The sequence below is a fragment of the Diabrotica virgifera genome, chromosome 4, assembly GCF_917563875.1.
Source record: "Diabrotica virgifera virgifera chromosome 4, PGI_DIABVI_V3a".
In the NCBI taxonomy this organism is placed as follows: Eukaryota; Metazoa; Arthropoda; class Insecta; order Coleoptera; family Chrysomelidae; genus Diabrotica; species Diabrotica virgifera.
Genome location: NC_065446.1, coordinates 141,832,588 through 141,848,627, shown reverse-complemented (window position 1 = coordinate 141,848,627; position 16,040 = coordinate 141,832,588). Strand labels below are relative to the sequence as shown.

General features: G+C 32.6%; 1 protein-coding gene across 1 annotated transcript in view; it reads right to left on the bottom strand.

The window, feature by feature from the left end:
• LOC126883169 (E3 ubiquitin-protein ligase parkin) overlaps positions 1-15,773 on the bottom strand; it is a 319,547-nt gene extending 303,774 nt beyond the window's left edge. The window contains exon 1 of the mRNA XM_050648418.1: positions 15,376-15,773. Coding sequence (XP_050504375.1) covers positions 15,376-15,633 — 258 coding nt within the window. The 5' untranslated portion in view covers positions 15,634-15,773. The remainder of the gene's footprint in view (positions 1-15,375) is intronic.
• Positions 15,774-16,040: the final 267 nt, after the last annotated feature.

Genomic DNA, 16,040 nt, shown 5'->3' with positions numbered 1-16,040 from the left:
ATACAAATAATAGATTTTCAGTTTTGGATACTCAAAGCATGGATAGTTTTCCTAATCTTCCTCAAGTAAAAACAAATGCCTACAACTTCATTAATAAGCCTAGAGTTTCCTCCACAAACCCAACTACTTCACAGCAGGACAAAACCACCACAGTTCCTGTGTATCCTTATTCACAAACTGCGGAACCAAGAATCCCAGCTAAAAGAAATAAATGGTCTGCTCCTGTAGAAACGCGAATGTTCCCTTTCACGTTTGGGCCCAGTAAACCTTTACCTTCAATTGATAAATCTAACCTTGAAATTAATTCTAATGATTTTGTGTCCATGTTTCTTAACATTTTTCAAAGTGTTTTAGATGATATTAATTCTTTTGATGATCTTAAAAAAATTGATACTGATATTATTCGCAATAAAATAGGTCACTTTTATGGAAATAGCCAATAAAGGAAATAATAAATTAAAAATTTTGCAATGGAATGCTCAATCAGCAGTTTCTAATAAGATAAGTTTAGTGAAATGTTTAGAAGAACATCAAATTGATATAGCTTTATTATCCGAAACCTGGTTTAGGTCTGACCGACAGATTTCTTTTCGTGGTTACAATATTGTACGCAAAGATAGGGATGACGGTTACGCCGGTGTTGCAATCCTAATTAAAAAAATTTTTAATTATACTCTAGCTAATGTTTGTCAAAATTTTTCTAATGAAATATTAATTTGTGGTGTCCAGATCATAACTAATAATAAGGAAAATTTTAAATGTTTTTCAGTCTACTGCCCACCCAACATAAGGACAAGCCGCTCAGATTGGGAAAATGTATTAAACACACTAAATGGTACAGGTATTATAGGAGGCGACGTCAATGCACACCATGAGATGTGGGGCTCATATAAAATAAATCCCAAATGAACTCAGGTATTAGACGTTCTTGAGAATACTGATCTAGTACTTTCGAATACTGGAGAACCTACCAGATTTACAAGAAATAACATTAGATCTGTGGTTGACTTAACATTTTCGTCATCAGATCTTGCTATTGATTGTGAGTGGTATACACTTAAGGATGTGATGGGATCAGATAATTTTCCAGTTATTATCGAAATAGACAAACATTTATATCCAAATGATACAACTTTCAACCCTAAGACTAAATGGAATCTACGCAAGGCAAACTGGGATATATACGAAGATACAGCGTGTACATTTTTTACCGAAAACCATCCTGAAGATAATACAACGCAATCTAAATATGATTTTTTAATAGAAGGAATTAACGCTGCGGCCTCAACAGCAATACCTATAAACAAGGCTCCTTGAAATAAATTCACAAAAGTTTTACCACCTTGGTGGGACAATGAATGTGAGGCAGCTATAAAAGAGAGAAAACACAAACTGCATATTTATAAAATAAATAGCACTCTGGAAAATTACATAATGTGCAAAGAAGTTATAGCCAGAGTTAAGAAGTATCTCAAAGAAAAAGCTAAATATAACTGGCGTATGTGGTGTGCGAATTTAAACAAAAATACTCCAGTTACGGAGCTCTGGACCCAAGCAAAAAAATGCAAAGACATACTAAATCCACTAAGAAATCTGGTAACTCTAACTATCAGATCATTTTTTCGATATAATAGCTCCGCCAATGGTGTATAACAATATAAACCATTTAATGACCAAGCGAGAACAAAACAAGAAAAATCATCGTATATTTTTGGAGCCTATAGGTTTAAATGAAATTGACTTTGCATTAGATAATAGAAAAAATACCTCTCCTGGATATGATCAAATTCGATATCCTATGCTTTATCATTTACCAATGAATGCTAAAATATTTTTAACCCAAATAATGAACGACATTTGGATACGCGGTGAATGTATTGAAGAGTGGAAAAAAGTTATTGTTGTGTCTATTCTGAAACCCGATAAAAACCCAGATGAAAGCGAATCATACAGACCCATTTCTTTGCTACCATGTATATTAAAAATGTTTGAAAGGATTGTCAAAAACAGATTGGAATGGTGGTTCAAGAACACAAATGCTTTTCCTCAAAGTCAGTACGGTTTTAAAATAAATTATGGCACTGGTGATGATGTTGGTCGACTGGTTACAGATATACAGCTGTGTCTTTCTCGAAATGACTACCAAGCTTCACTATTTCTTGATATAAAAGAAGCTTATGATAGTGTAGACTGGACTATACTACGAAATAAAATGATCAACTTACAAATTCCAGAAGAAGTAGCAAACACCATACTTAAACTCTACATAAATAGATCAGTAGCAATCAGAAAAGATAACGGCATCATTTCTGAATATCTTTTGGTAACAAAGGGTTTACCTCAAGGATCGGTTTTATCACCATTACTTTTCAATATATACACCTATGATTTACACAATATTTCACCTAATGCAAATATTATTTAGTACGCTGATGATTTCGTCTTTTACACACATGCAAGAAGTTATGATAAAAGTTTACAAAGTTTGAATACAGCACTTACACCTTTCATCCAGAATATAAGTAATCTAGGTTTTGATTTATCTCCGCATAAATCAAAAGTGGTCATTTTTACCCGACACAATATTCCAAATTGTACGACCATACAGCTGAATGATATTAATTTTTCTTTAACCAACCAAATAAAATATCTCGGAATCACTCTAGATAAAAAATTAACCTTTAGAGCACACATTGAAGAAATTTTACAAAAATGTAGTAAGGGATTAAACTTCTTGAAATGTATTATGAGGACATAGTGGGGGGCGGAGCCCCAAACAGCCTTGACTTTTTATAAATCATATATAAGGTCCATTATAGATTATGACAGCTTCTTATATGGTAGTGCTAATAATAACTTATTAAAAAAATTAGATACCTACTTTACAAAACAAAGCTTTGCGACTCTGCATGGGTGCAATGAAATCAACTCCAATTGAACCGTTAAGAGTAGAAACTGTGGAACCTCCATTAGAGCTGAGAAGGCAATTATTGGCAGAAAAAATGATAATCAAGTGCAAAGTCAAAAATTCATCACTTACTCAAAAGATCTCCACCCTAAATATTCAGGACCTTACAGGATCATACTGGTCTAATAGAAACTCACCTCCTTTATGTGAAGGATTTAGAAACTCAACAGTTTTCTCCCCTACAACAGTTAAGGTCAACTTAGATGTTTTATTGTTGAACATTCAGGTAATTATACCTAGATATTCTGAATTAAGATATCTCAATAATGAAATAATCAATCAGCTATTAAACAAATATCAAATGTATACTGCTATTTACACAGATGCATCAAAAGATCCTTATGGCACAGGTGCGGCGTTTATTGTCCCACTGCAAGTACAACGCAGATTTAAATTGAGTAGAAAAACATGCATTTTTACAGCAGAAGCGTTTGCTATTTTGAAAGCTATAGAATTTATAATGGAAAATAACATTTCATACTCCATAATTTTTTCTGATTCACTTTCGGTTTTAAATAGTTTACAATCACATTTACAAATCAACTCCGCATATAGTCATCCTTACATAGCCAAAATAAAATCTTTGCTCTCTCAAATGCAAAAAACTAGAAAATTTATTTTTGTGTGGGTGAAAGCACACTCAGGTATCACATTCAATGAACAAGTTGATAAAGCGGCTAAAGAAAGCATACAGCTGGGAGAAGATGTTACACCCTTATTAACATTAGATGAGAGAATAAATATTGCTAAGGATAATTTATATAAAAAATGGTCTAAACAATATAAACATTTTATTATAGACAAAAGGCACAAGATATACATTGCTAGAACCCGATATTCGAAAAAATTACTGGTTTAAAAATTACGATTATCCGAGAAGTTCCATAACAACCATATCTCGGATGAAATTTGGACATGCTTGCTATCCGGCACATTTATACAAAATAAAAATAACTGATAACAATCTTTGTGATATTTGCAATGAAACGGCGGACTTGGATCATATATTTTTTAATTGTAAGAAGTACACACATCAGTCGGACATTCTTACAAAAAATTTAAGAAGTTTAAACGTTCACGGTCCCTATAATGTTATGTATCTTTTGGCACTGAGTGATAAACGTATTTTTGATTTTATTTTGTTTTTCCTATATGACTGTAAAATTAAGTTATAGAATGACTAGATTAGGCTTGTAACCTTAAATGATGTCTTTCCTTTTGATTGCCTACATGCCTGCCTTACCGTGTGGGGTGGGTATATAGGTAATCAATAATTATTAAGAAAAAAGAAGAATCCTTGAATGAGAAAAGTGTGACCCTTGTCCTTATCCCAAAATTTTTATTAAGATTAATTTAGCAAAAATTCACTTTGAAAATAAAATGTTTATTATATCTATTCTTAACAAAAAGGTCGGTCAGACTTAGATAACCTTAACTTAGATTAGTAATTAGATAGTTTAGATAAGATATATATTATGTTTATGTATGTCCTATTTACTTTGTTTCTGGCCGCATGGTCTAATCCTAAAGCTAATAAAAAAAAACAAGATAAATTTTTGAAAAATACAATACTTTTTGACAAACACTACAGGTTATTAGTGAGAATTTTTATTTTATATAAATAAAATTTTTGTTGAATGTAAACACGTTTTTTTTTTTGTTTTTCTCAAAAGCAGGTTTTTGTGACTAGACCCCTTTCTGAAATAAACGATTCAATTTCTCTTGTCTGGTCATTAGTATCAGTGAACCAAACCTCTAAATATTTGTAGGACGTAACTCTTTCAACTGGCTGATTATTTATGGTTAAATTCACATTGGTGTATAGCTTCTTTGTTACAATCATGAATTTAGTCTTTTTGATGTTCAGTTTTAGACCATACTTATTGGTATGAGCGTTTATGTTTTCCATCAAATACCATCAAGTTCAGTCATCTAATAGATCTTCCAACAAGTTTAGTCATCTAATAGATCTATTTGGTTCTTCAATTTCCTCAATTAACCAAGAACTAGGGCGTCTTGAATTTTGAATTTGAAAAAAAATTAAATAGATTTAACTGTTGTAATTGAATCAGTTGTTTTTATCATTTGAAAATCATTTATATTCTTTTTTATTTTTTATGTTTGTGTTTTATAGTTGTAGTTTTATGTGTATAAGTTTTATATTTTCATTATTATGACTAAAGCTCTGCTTTATTGTATTTTGTATGTATTGGGTTTATCCCGTTAATAAATAAAAATTTTTTTTTTAAAAATACTGTAAATTTGCTAGGTTATCTGTTACTATTAGCGTGTCATCAGCGTATTGTATATTGTTAATTAACTCTCCGTTAATGTGCATACCAATGTTTTGCTCTAGGGGCGCTTCCTAACATATTGTTTCGCTATATATTATATATATATATATATATATATATATACAGGGTGAGGCAGATAAAGGGCTTATTAGAAATATCTTGAGAACTAAAGGTAAAAAAATCATGAAAATTGGTATACAGGGGTTTTGAGGTGGGAACTATTTAATGAAAATATTTTGGTCTCTTTGCTACTTCTGGTTATACCGGAAGTTGATTGTAACTTCGTTTTTTTAAATGGGACGCCCTGTATATTTTACATTTTTGGATTCTCCTCGATTTCTTCTTTCTTTAAATATAAGGTTTTGTAATAATATACTGGGTAGGTTAAAAGATAATTACGTTTTCTTATTAATTTCGTAGCAACATTCACACCCTGTAGGCTTGTAGTAGTTTGACATAATAAACTCTATTTATGTTCAAATGATTTTTAATATAGTCTACTATTGTTAGGATTTATTGGTATAGTTAAATTTTTCGTTTTAGTATACAAGGTTGGTCGAAACTCGGAATGAGTATTTTCTGAGTTTTCTTAAACGGAACACCCTATATTTTAGTATTGTAATGAAATTTTGTTTTATGGTACATTTTAATTACTTAAGCACTCCCTATACCTAACTGCTTTAATTTGTGAGTTATTGGTGATTCAAGCAAAACGTTAATTGCAACACAAAATATGTGAAATTGTATTAGGTTGGCCGTGAAAATATTCAATCACAAATAATTTTTTGGAAATAAATACATATTAATCTAGACTGATACTTAAAATTGCCAATAATGGTTGAACTGTCAAAATACCATCGAAGTTAAGATTGTTGGTGCGATTAACAATTAAGGACAAATTAAAGCAGTTAGGTATAGGGAATGCTTAAGAAATAAAAAAGTACCATGAAATATCATTTCATTACAATACTAAAATATAGGGTGTTCCATTTAAGAAAACTCAGAAAATACTCATTCCGAGTTTAGACCCACCCTGTATACTAAAATTAAAAATTTAGCTATACTAATAATATTGTTAACAATAGTAGACTATATTAAAAATCATTTGAACATAAATAAAGAAAACGTAATTATCTTTTAACCTACCCTGTATAATGTTACAAAACATTGTATTTTAAGAAAGAACAAATCGAGAATCCAAAAATGTCAAAATATACCGGGTGTCCCATTTAAAAAAACGAAGTTATAAGCCACTTCCGGTATAACCGGAAGTACCAAGTAGATGAAAATATTTTCATTAAATAGACCAGTCTTCAAAACCCCATTATTCCAATTTTCATAATTCAGTTACCTTTAGTTCTCGAGATATTTCTAATAGGCCCTTTATCTGCCTCACCCTATATATATATATATATATATATATATATATATATATATATATATATATATATATATATATATATATATATACCCTATATATATATATATATATATATATATATATATATACCCTATATATATATATATATATATATACAAGGAGAGGTTAGCGCGAGTTAATAGATATCGGCATGGCTCGCAACAAGCATGAAAAACAAAATATGCACAAGATGGAATGCAACCATAGACACGTGTTTCTGACTTATTAGTCGTCATCAGTATGATATAGCTAAACAGGAGCAATGCAACCAATTTGTGGCTGTAATGTTAGAAGACCTTCAGGATTCGAAAGAACAACTAACACATCCACGGAGAAAGCTACAGCTACCTGAGGCAAGAAATGCCAAACGTTTAGAACGTTTTAAACAATCAAACAAGGAGAGGTTAGCGCGAGTTAATAGATATCGGCATGGCTCGCAACAAGCATGAAAAACAAAATATGCACAAGATGGAATGCAACCATAGACACGTGTTTCTGACTTATTAGTCGTCATCAGTATGATATAGCTAAACAGGAGCAATGCAACCAATTTGTGGCTGTAATGTTAGAAGACCTTCAGGATTCGAAAGCAACAACTAACACATCCACGGAGAAAGCTACAGCTACCTGAGGCAATAATAAAATAACCAGACTTCAGTACACTTGGTACGACATCTATATGAATTAAACGAAAAGATTTCTCTGGTATACATTCCGCTACGGAAAAGATTTCTTCTGCATACCAGAGAAATCTTTTCGTTTAATTCATATAGATGTCGTACCAAGTGTACTGAAGTCTGGTTATTTTATTATTACCAGAAAGGCCAAAAGCATTTTCTTACACCTCGACCATCCACCTAGATGTTCCTGACGAGAGCTTGACATGAGCTCGAAACACGTCGTGTAGAATATCGGTGGTGGTCGAAGTGAAATAAAATGCAATCGCCGTTTCCTTTCATATCACGGTTTTTCTCCGTTATTGACGAATGTGTAGCGAATAACGTGGCTTTGTAGACAAATATGTGACACAAAGAGGTGTCTTTTGTCGTTCATCGTCTTTTATGAAGACTTTGAAATTTACATTTTCGCGTCCGCTACGGAAAAGATTTCTTCTGTATACCAGAGAAATCTTTTCGTTTAATTCATATAGATGTCGTACCAAGTGTACTGAAGTCTGGTTATTTTATTATTACCAGAAAGGCCAAAAGCATTTTCTTACACCTCGACCATCCACCTAGACGTTCCTGACGAGAGCTTGACATGAGCTCGAAACACGTCGTGTAGAATATCGGTGGTGGTCGAAGTGAAATAAAATGCAATCGCCGTTTCCTTTCATATCACGGTTTTTCTCCGTTATTGACGAATGTGTAGCGAATAACGTGGCTTTGTAGACAAATATGTGACACAAAGAGGTGTCTTTTGTCGTTCATCGTCTTTTATGAAGACTTTGAAATTTACATTTTCGCGTCCGCTACGGAAAAGATTTCTTCTGCATACCAGAGAAATCTTTTCGTTTAATTCATATAGATGTCGTACCAAGTGTACTGAAGTCTGGTTATTTTATTATTACCAGAAAGGCCAAAAGCATTTTCTTACACCTCGACCATCCACCTAGATGTTCCTGACGAGAGCTTGACATGAGCTCGAAACACGTCGTGTAGAATATCGGTGGTGGTCGAAGTGAAATAAACTGCAATCGCCGTTTCCTTTCATATCACGGTTTTTCTCCGTTATTGACGAATGTGTAGCGAATAACGTGGCTTTGTAGACAAATATGTGACACAAAGAGGTGTCTTTTGTCGGAGTCTTTTATGAAGACTTTGAAATTTACATTTTCGCGTCCGCTACGGAAAAGATTTCTTCTGCATACCAGAGAAATCTTTTCGTTTAATTCATATAGATGTCGTACCAAGTGTACTGAAGTCTGGTTATTTTATTATTACCAGAAAGGCCAAAAGCATTTTCTTACACCTCGACCATCCACCTAGATGTTCCTGACGAGAGCTTGACATGAGCTCGAAACACGTCGTGTAGAATATCGGTGGTGGTCGAAGTGAAATAAAATGCAATCGCCGTTTCCTTTCATATCACGGTTTTTCTCCGTTATTGACGAATGTGTAGCGAATAACGTGGCTTTGTAGACAAATATGTGACACAAAGAGGTGTCTTTTGTCGTTTATCGTCTTTTATGAAGACTTTGAAATTTACATTTTCGCGTCCGCTACGGAAAAGATTTCTTCTGCATACCAGAGAAATCTTTTCGTTTAATTCATATAGATGTCGTACCAAGTGTACTGAAGTCTGGTTATTTTATTATTACCAGAAAGGCCAAAAGCATTTTCTTACACCTCGACCATCCACCTAGATGTTCCTGACGAGAGCTTGACATGAGCTCGAAACACGCCGTGTAGAATATCGGTGGTGGTCGAAGTGAAATAAAATGCAATCGCCGTTTCCTTTCATATCACGGTTTTTCTCCGTTATTGACGAATGTGTAGCGAATAACGTGGCTTTGTAGACAAATATGTGACACAAAGAGGTGTCTTTTGTCGTTCATCGTCTTTTATGAAGACTTTGAAATTTACATTTTCGCGTCCGCTACGGAAAAGATTTCTTCTGTATACCAGAGAAATCTTTTCGTTTAATTCATATAGATGTCGTACCAAGTGTACTGAAGTCTGGTTATTTTATTATTACCAGAAAGGCCAAAGGCATTTTCTTACACCTCGACCATCCACCTAGATGTTCCTGACGAGAGCTTGACATGAGCTCGAAACACGTCGTGTAGAATATCGGTGGTGGTCGAAGTGAAATAAAATGCAATCGCCGTTTCCTTTCATATCAGGTATGTCAAAAAATATGAATTTCGGTCAAGGGTAAAGTACCTTTATTTCTCTCAATATCGAAAATTCTTATGATAAAAAGTTGTTTGGAATTAAAAACTAAGATCAAATATGCAATTACATGCTTCTAATTGAAATAAAAATTTTTTCTCGAATTTATGGATACCCAACATCGTTTTTAAATATTGCAAATATGATAACTCGTTTATTAGTCATTTTACGAAAAAAAAGTTATTCTTCATAAAAAGCTTTGCATGGTCTAAAACCTAAGACACAACCATGATATATCAACTTTTATTAATTTTATACGAGGTGTGTCAAAAATGATGAAATTCTCTCAAGATTATATAAGAGTACCTTTATATTTCACAATATTTCACTTAGAAGGATGTAATTGCATATTGAAACATAGTTTTTAATTCTAAACAACATTTTAAATAACGGTTTTCAATATTGTGAAAAATAAAGGTACTTTACTCCTGAGTGAAATTCATATTTTTTGACATACCTACCTCGTATAAACTTAATAAAATGTGATATCTGATGGTTGCATCTTCGGTCTTAGGACATATATAGCTTTTTATAAACAATACCTTTTTTTTCGTAAAAGTAATAATAAAAGAGTTATCGTATGTGTAATAAATAAAAACGAAGTTAGTATCAATAAATTTGAGAAAAATTTGGAAAATATGTTTTTCCAATTAGAAGCATGTAATTGCATATTTGATCTTAGTTTTTATTTCCAAACAACTTTTCATAATAAGAATTTTCGATATTGAGAGAAATAAAGGTACTTTACTCTTGAACGAAGTTTATATTTTTTGACATACCTCGTATAATATTGACAAAATTTGATATCTGGTGATTGAATCTTAGGTTTAAGAGCATGCAGAACTTTTTATAAAGAATAACTTTTTTTCGTAAAATGAATAACAAAAAAGTTTCCCATATGTTTCCAACTTAAGTAGACACGCTGTATATATATATATATATATATATATATATATATATATATATATATATATATATATATATATATTTATTTATTTTCAACGGGACACTGCCCAATAAGATTACAAGTTTATAAGTCCAATATACATAATACATGTGTCAATAATAATAAAACTAGAATAAAATAGTAATAATAAAACAATAATACAATAAAATATAAATATCACAAACTTAATCACATAAATCAGATTCATATATCACAATAATGAATATCCAACAACTACTCAAACAAACAAACGTCTGAGGCCAGAGATGAATTCGGTGCAAAGAAATCTAGATCAGGTTGAGTGTTTGCCCATCTTAGTGCTCGAGATAAAAAGTTGTTATATGCATAGTTGGTTCTATGGATAGGAACATAGAATGTTTGATTTAATCGAGTTCTGCGGAGAGGTACATGGAGACCAACCTGCTCAAGTAGCTGAGGACACAAAACTGTTGAATTAATTATGCCATAGAGCATCCTTGCATCCTTAATTACTCGTCGGTCACGCAATAAGAGAATACCCAATTGGGTTTCAATTTGATAATAATTTAACTGATTTAACTCAAAAGGTATACCCAGTTTATATGCTATGTACCTTAAGAACTTGTGTTGGACTGTCTCGATTTTTGTTATGTAAATATTGTAAGATGGGGACCAAACACAAGAACACAAGAACAATACTCTAGATGAGGTCTAACTAAAGAACAATATAGTAATTTAATTGCATCAATATTCTGAAAGTCTCTAGTGCATCTTTTGATAAAACCAAGCATTTGTAAAGATTTGGAAATTTTTTATGTATAATGTGATTCAAATAAAAGTTTACAGTCTAAATTAATTCCCAAATCACGAATTTCAGTAACCCAGTCAACAGGAATATTCTGTATATTATAATTATATTCTATTGGGTCTCTCGATCGTCCAAAAGAAATAGCATGACACTTAGATTCATTCAGGGCCATGGCATTCAACATACACCACTCACTCAACCGATCAAGATCATGTTGAAGATTAATACAGTCTTCTGTATTGTTAATAATTGTATAGAACTATAATTGTATAGATCATCTGCAAAAAGCAGAGGTGAACTGTGTCAGAAGCAGTGGTGTATATCATTGATGAATATGTTAAATAACAGGGGCCCCAAATGTGAACCCTGAGGTACTCCTGAATGAACCTTAATCTCACTGGAAACAAAATCCCTGATACGCACCATCTGAACTCGGTCAATCAAGTATGTTCTCAGCCACTCAAGAAGTGGACCATTAACACCCATTTGTTTAAGTTTAAATATTAAAATATTATGGTTGACTCGATCAAAGGCCTTGGAGAAATCGGTGTATAGTGCATGTACCCTACAACCCCTCTCCAATGCCTTCCTCAGGAAGTCCACAAATACTAGTGTGTTACATTCGGTTGATCTGTTATTCCGAAATCCAAATTGTTGGTCTACTAGTTGTTTTTCAAGTGAAGCTTTAAGATAGTCACATACAAAACATTCAAATATCTTTGGTATTACACTAATTATACTAATGGGCCTGTAATTATTCACCAATGAATTATCTCCCGCTTTATAAATGGGTGCTAAAAAACTATTTTTCCAACATTCTGGAAATTCACCCGTATTTAAGGATAGATTAAAGATGTGAAAAAGAGGTCTGGATAATATAAAACAACAGTTCTTGAGAAAGCTAGGAGGCAATCCATCAGGACCAGGACCCTTATTCGCATCCAGTTCTGATAATTTTAGATAAATATCAGATATAGTTATGTTGAAAGCAGTCAGATTAGTAAGACCAAATGTAGGTGAGTCACTGGGTATGACACATATTTGAGTGGAATATACTGTAGAAAAATATTCTGCAAAAAGATTTACAATATCTGGTCCATGACCGGATTCAACACCACCATACCTCAACACAGCGGGCATAGAGGGCTTTCCTCTCCGTGAATTCACAAACGACCAAAATCCCTTCAAATTATTTCTTATTGATAATTCTGTTAAGTAAATATGATTTCTGTAGCTTTCAGCTTTTAACAATTTACAATTAACCCTCAGCTGTGAAAAAGTCTGATAATCCAGAACTGATTTAGATAAAAGATATTTTTTGTGAGCTTTCTTTTTCTCAACTATCCGGTTCTTTAACTCTAAAGAGAACCAAGGAGGGAATCTACGTTTTGAATACCTTTTTAGGGGGATGAATAATTCTATAGCTAAGTAAACTATATCATAGAAAATATTTACAATTTGATTCAGTGTTTTTCCTAAAAATAAATTATCCCAACAGAACTGTGACAAAAAATCAGTTATTATCACATAGTCAGCCGACTTGAAGTCCCTATAAAAACCGTCACTAACCAAACCACCATCATTGGGGCGCCTTTTGGTCATCTTTATCTCAAATTCCAGGGGTGGGTGATGCATACCCTCCCTCAAAAGAGCTTCATTAGCTCTGGACACAGTTACATCAGCATCATCGACCAACACCAAGTCCAGAATATTACCAGTTGCATTCACAATAGTATTGGACTGAAACAAATTGTGGTATGCACACATACCAGTCACAACCTGCAGGGCTTTAACTTCAGAAGCTGTGGCACCTGGCAGAGGAATTGTTGAAGAACACATATCATTTTATATATATATATATATATATATATATATATATATATTAAATAGTAGTGGAGAAAGCACACAACCCTGACGCACACCTCGACGAGTCTCAATTTCTTTGGTTAACTCATTATCAACCTTGATTTTTGCTGTTTGCCGCCAGTACAGCCTGGATATGATGTTAATGTCGCGACTGTCGATGTTTTTGCTTCTTATGATTTCATACAGCATTTGGTGTCTGACTTTATCGAAGGCCTTCTCAAAATCTATGAAATCTACGTAGAGGTCTTGGTTTACATCCAAACATCTTTGCATTAACACACTCAAACCAAAGAAAGCTTCCTGTGTTCCCAGTCCACTTCTCAATCAAAACTGTGTCCTCTTCTAATTTATTAAATATTCTTTTGTGAATTATTTTTAAAAATACTTGTAGTGTGTGGCTCATCAATGCTATAGTTCTGTGGTCTGAACACTCTCTGGCGTTATTCATCTTGGTATTGTTACAAAAGTAGAGGAGAGCCATTTCTTTGGTATAATGTATAAACTATACAATTCTATAAATTGTATTAAAGAGGTTCACCTAGGGCTTACAATACCGAACTAAAATCTGAATACCGGTATTTGATATTTGAAATACCAGTATTAAAACCGGTATTATTAATAAAAAATTTACTAGTTATATTTTTACTTACCTCAGTTATTACATTGACTTGCTATATTAACAAATAATATATGAAATCCTGAAACAAGCTGTTTAAAAATAAAACTTGATCCAAATTTTTGGGTGATAAACGATTTCTTTTTAGGTTTGTTAACTGCCCAGACTTTGAAAATACTCTTTCGGAAGGTACTGATGTGGCAGGTATTGCCAAATAATAAAGTTCAGGGAAAGTGGATTTGTATTTTTTCCAAAATTCCATTGGGTTATTTTTCTTGCGAAATGTGGCATTGCAGATTTTAAAACTTAAAACAAAATTGTTTGTTTAACTTCAAAAAAAATTCTTGTAATTAATTAATATTATTTTAAATTAGATTTAAATTGTACATAAATTAAATTTTTAACAACTAATGTAATACCAAAATACTGGTATTTTTACATAAATACCGGTTTTTAATACCAGACAAAAATCGTCCGGGATTCCGGTATTGTAAGCCCTAGGTTCACCATTATTTGAAGTGTGTCGTCGTCTATAAGTTTCAACAATTCTGCAGGAATTTCATCTGGTCCTGCAGCTTTAACCCCTTTAGTGTTCCTTATAGCATATTCTATCTCGCTTTTTAGGATTCTAGGCCCTGTTGTGTCATCTGTAGGTTCTGCCACTGCTATTTCTGGTCTTTCGTCTGCAAAAAGTTCTTTAATGTATTCTGTCCATCTTGCCAGTTTTTCATTTAAATCTGTAATTATTTTACCTTTTTTGTCTTTTACGATGGATGCTTGTTTCATTTTTTTACCTATTAGTTCCTTGATCTTTTTATGCATGTTAAAGCTATCATACTTTCTTTCATATTCTTCTACTTCCTTGCAGTTTTCCAGAACCCACTTCTCTTTGGCTTCTCTAATTTTTCTCTTAATCTCACGGTTCACTTCTTTGTATTTTGTCTTGTTGGTTTTATGTCTTCGCCTATCCTTCATGAGGTACAAAATTTCGTTTGTCATCCATTCCTTTTTCTTAATTTTGCTTGAAGCTAAGGAGCCTTCACCAGCTGTCATAAGGGCCTTTTCTATCTCCATCCATTTGTCCTCTACTTTGCCTGTGTTCCTATTTTTTTGCAGCGAGGTTTCTAAGATTGTTGTTTACCTGTTCTCTTGTCATTTCCAGTATAGTTGCATCTTTCAGTTGCTTAATGTCTATCTTTTGTTTAGCTGGATTTTTCTGTAGTTTCTTGAATCTTATATTTACTACAGCCACCACCGGATTGTGATCCGATTCTATATCAGTGCCTGGATAGGTTTTTGTAGATGTGATGGAGTTTTTAAACCGGCTTCTGATTAGTATATAGTCTAATTGATTCCTGAAAGAAAATATCACCAAACAAATAACATCATGAAATAGAAAAAGAGGCAGACAAAAAAATGGATAAAGCAAGTAGTAAAGGCGAGAAAAGAACAAAAATCACTCCAGTAATTGAAAATATTGGCAGGAAATAAGCTAAAATAAGGGTGTCGGAAAATCTGACATCCCGATAGGGTAAAAAATAAGGGGAGATAGAAAGAAAGTGTATCCATATGTGTAAAATGTACCTCAATTTTAATTTCGTCTCCCAATTCCTTTCCAGCAAAAATGATCTTTACTTCATCTGGTTCTAATCCAAGTTGTGGTGCCACTATTTCCTTAACATTTTTAATGTCCCATGTAGGATCTAGATCTACAGTTAAAGTGTTGCCACCAATAGTTTTTACATACACACTCAAACTATTTGTAATAGTTTTTTTACCAAAAGATAATAACTGCAACATGGTATGTAGGAAATTTTTAAAAGCAATAATTATAAAACTCATTATAACTGCATTACGTATCTGTTTCGAGTGTTTTGATTAGTTTTAATAATAGAAGTGTTCAGTTCAATTAATTCAAAATATGGAATTACTGTCAGTCTGGGCAATCATATGTTTTCTATTTTTATTGGGAAAAGGAAGACCCTTTGAATGGCATTTTAATGTCAAAGTCATTAGTCATTGAGCAAGCTACATCGTTGCCACAATGTTTGCAATTTCACCTATTCCGCAACTTTTTTATTATCATAGAAAGGGTTCTAGGAAAATTATTGCCAAACAGAATAAAAAATGCTAATAAACACAAACTGTCTCATTAAAGTTCATATTTTAAATACGTTTTACTGTAAATAGATTATAGGGTCGATCAAAATCGATAAAGTAAACATATTATTTAGTGTTAATGTAATTAT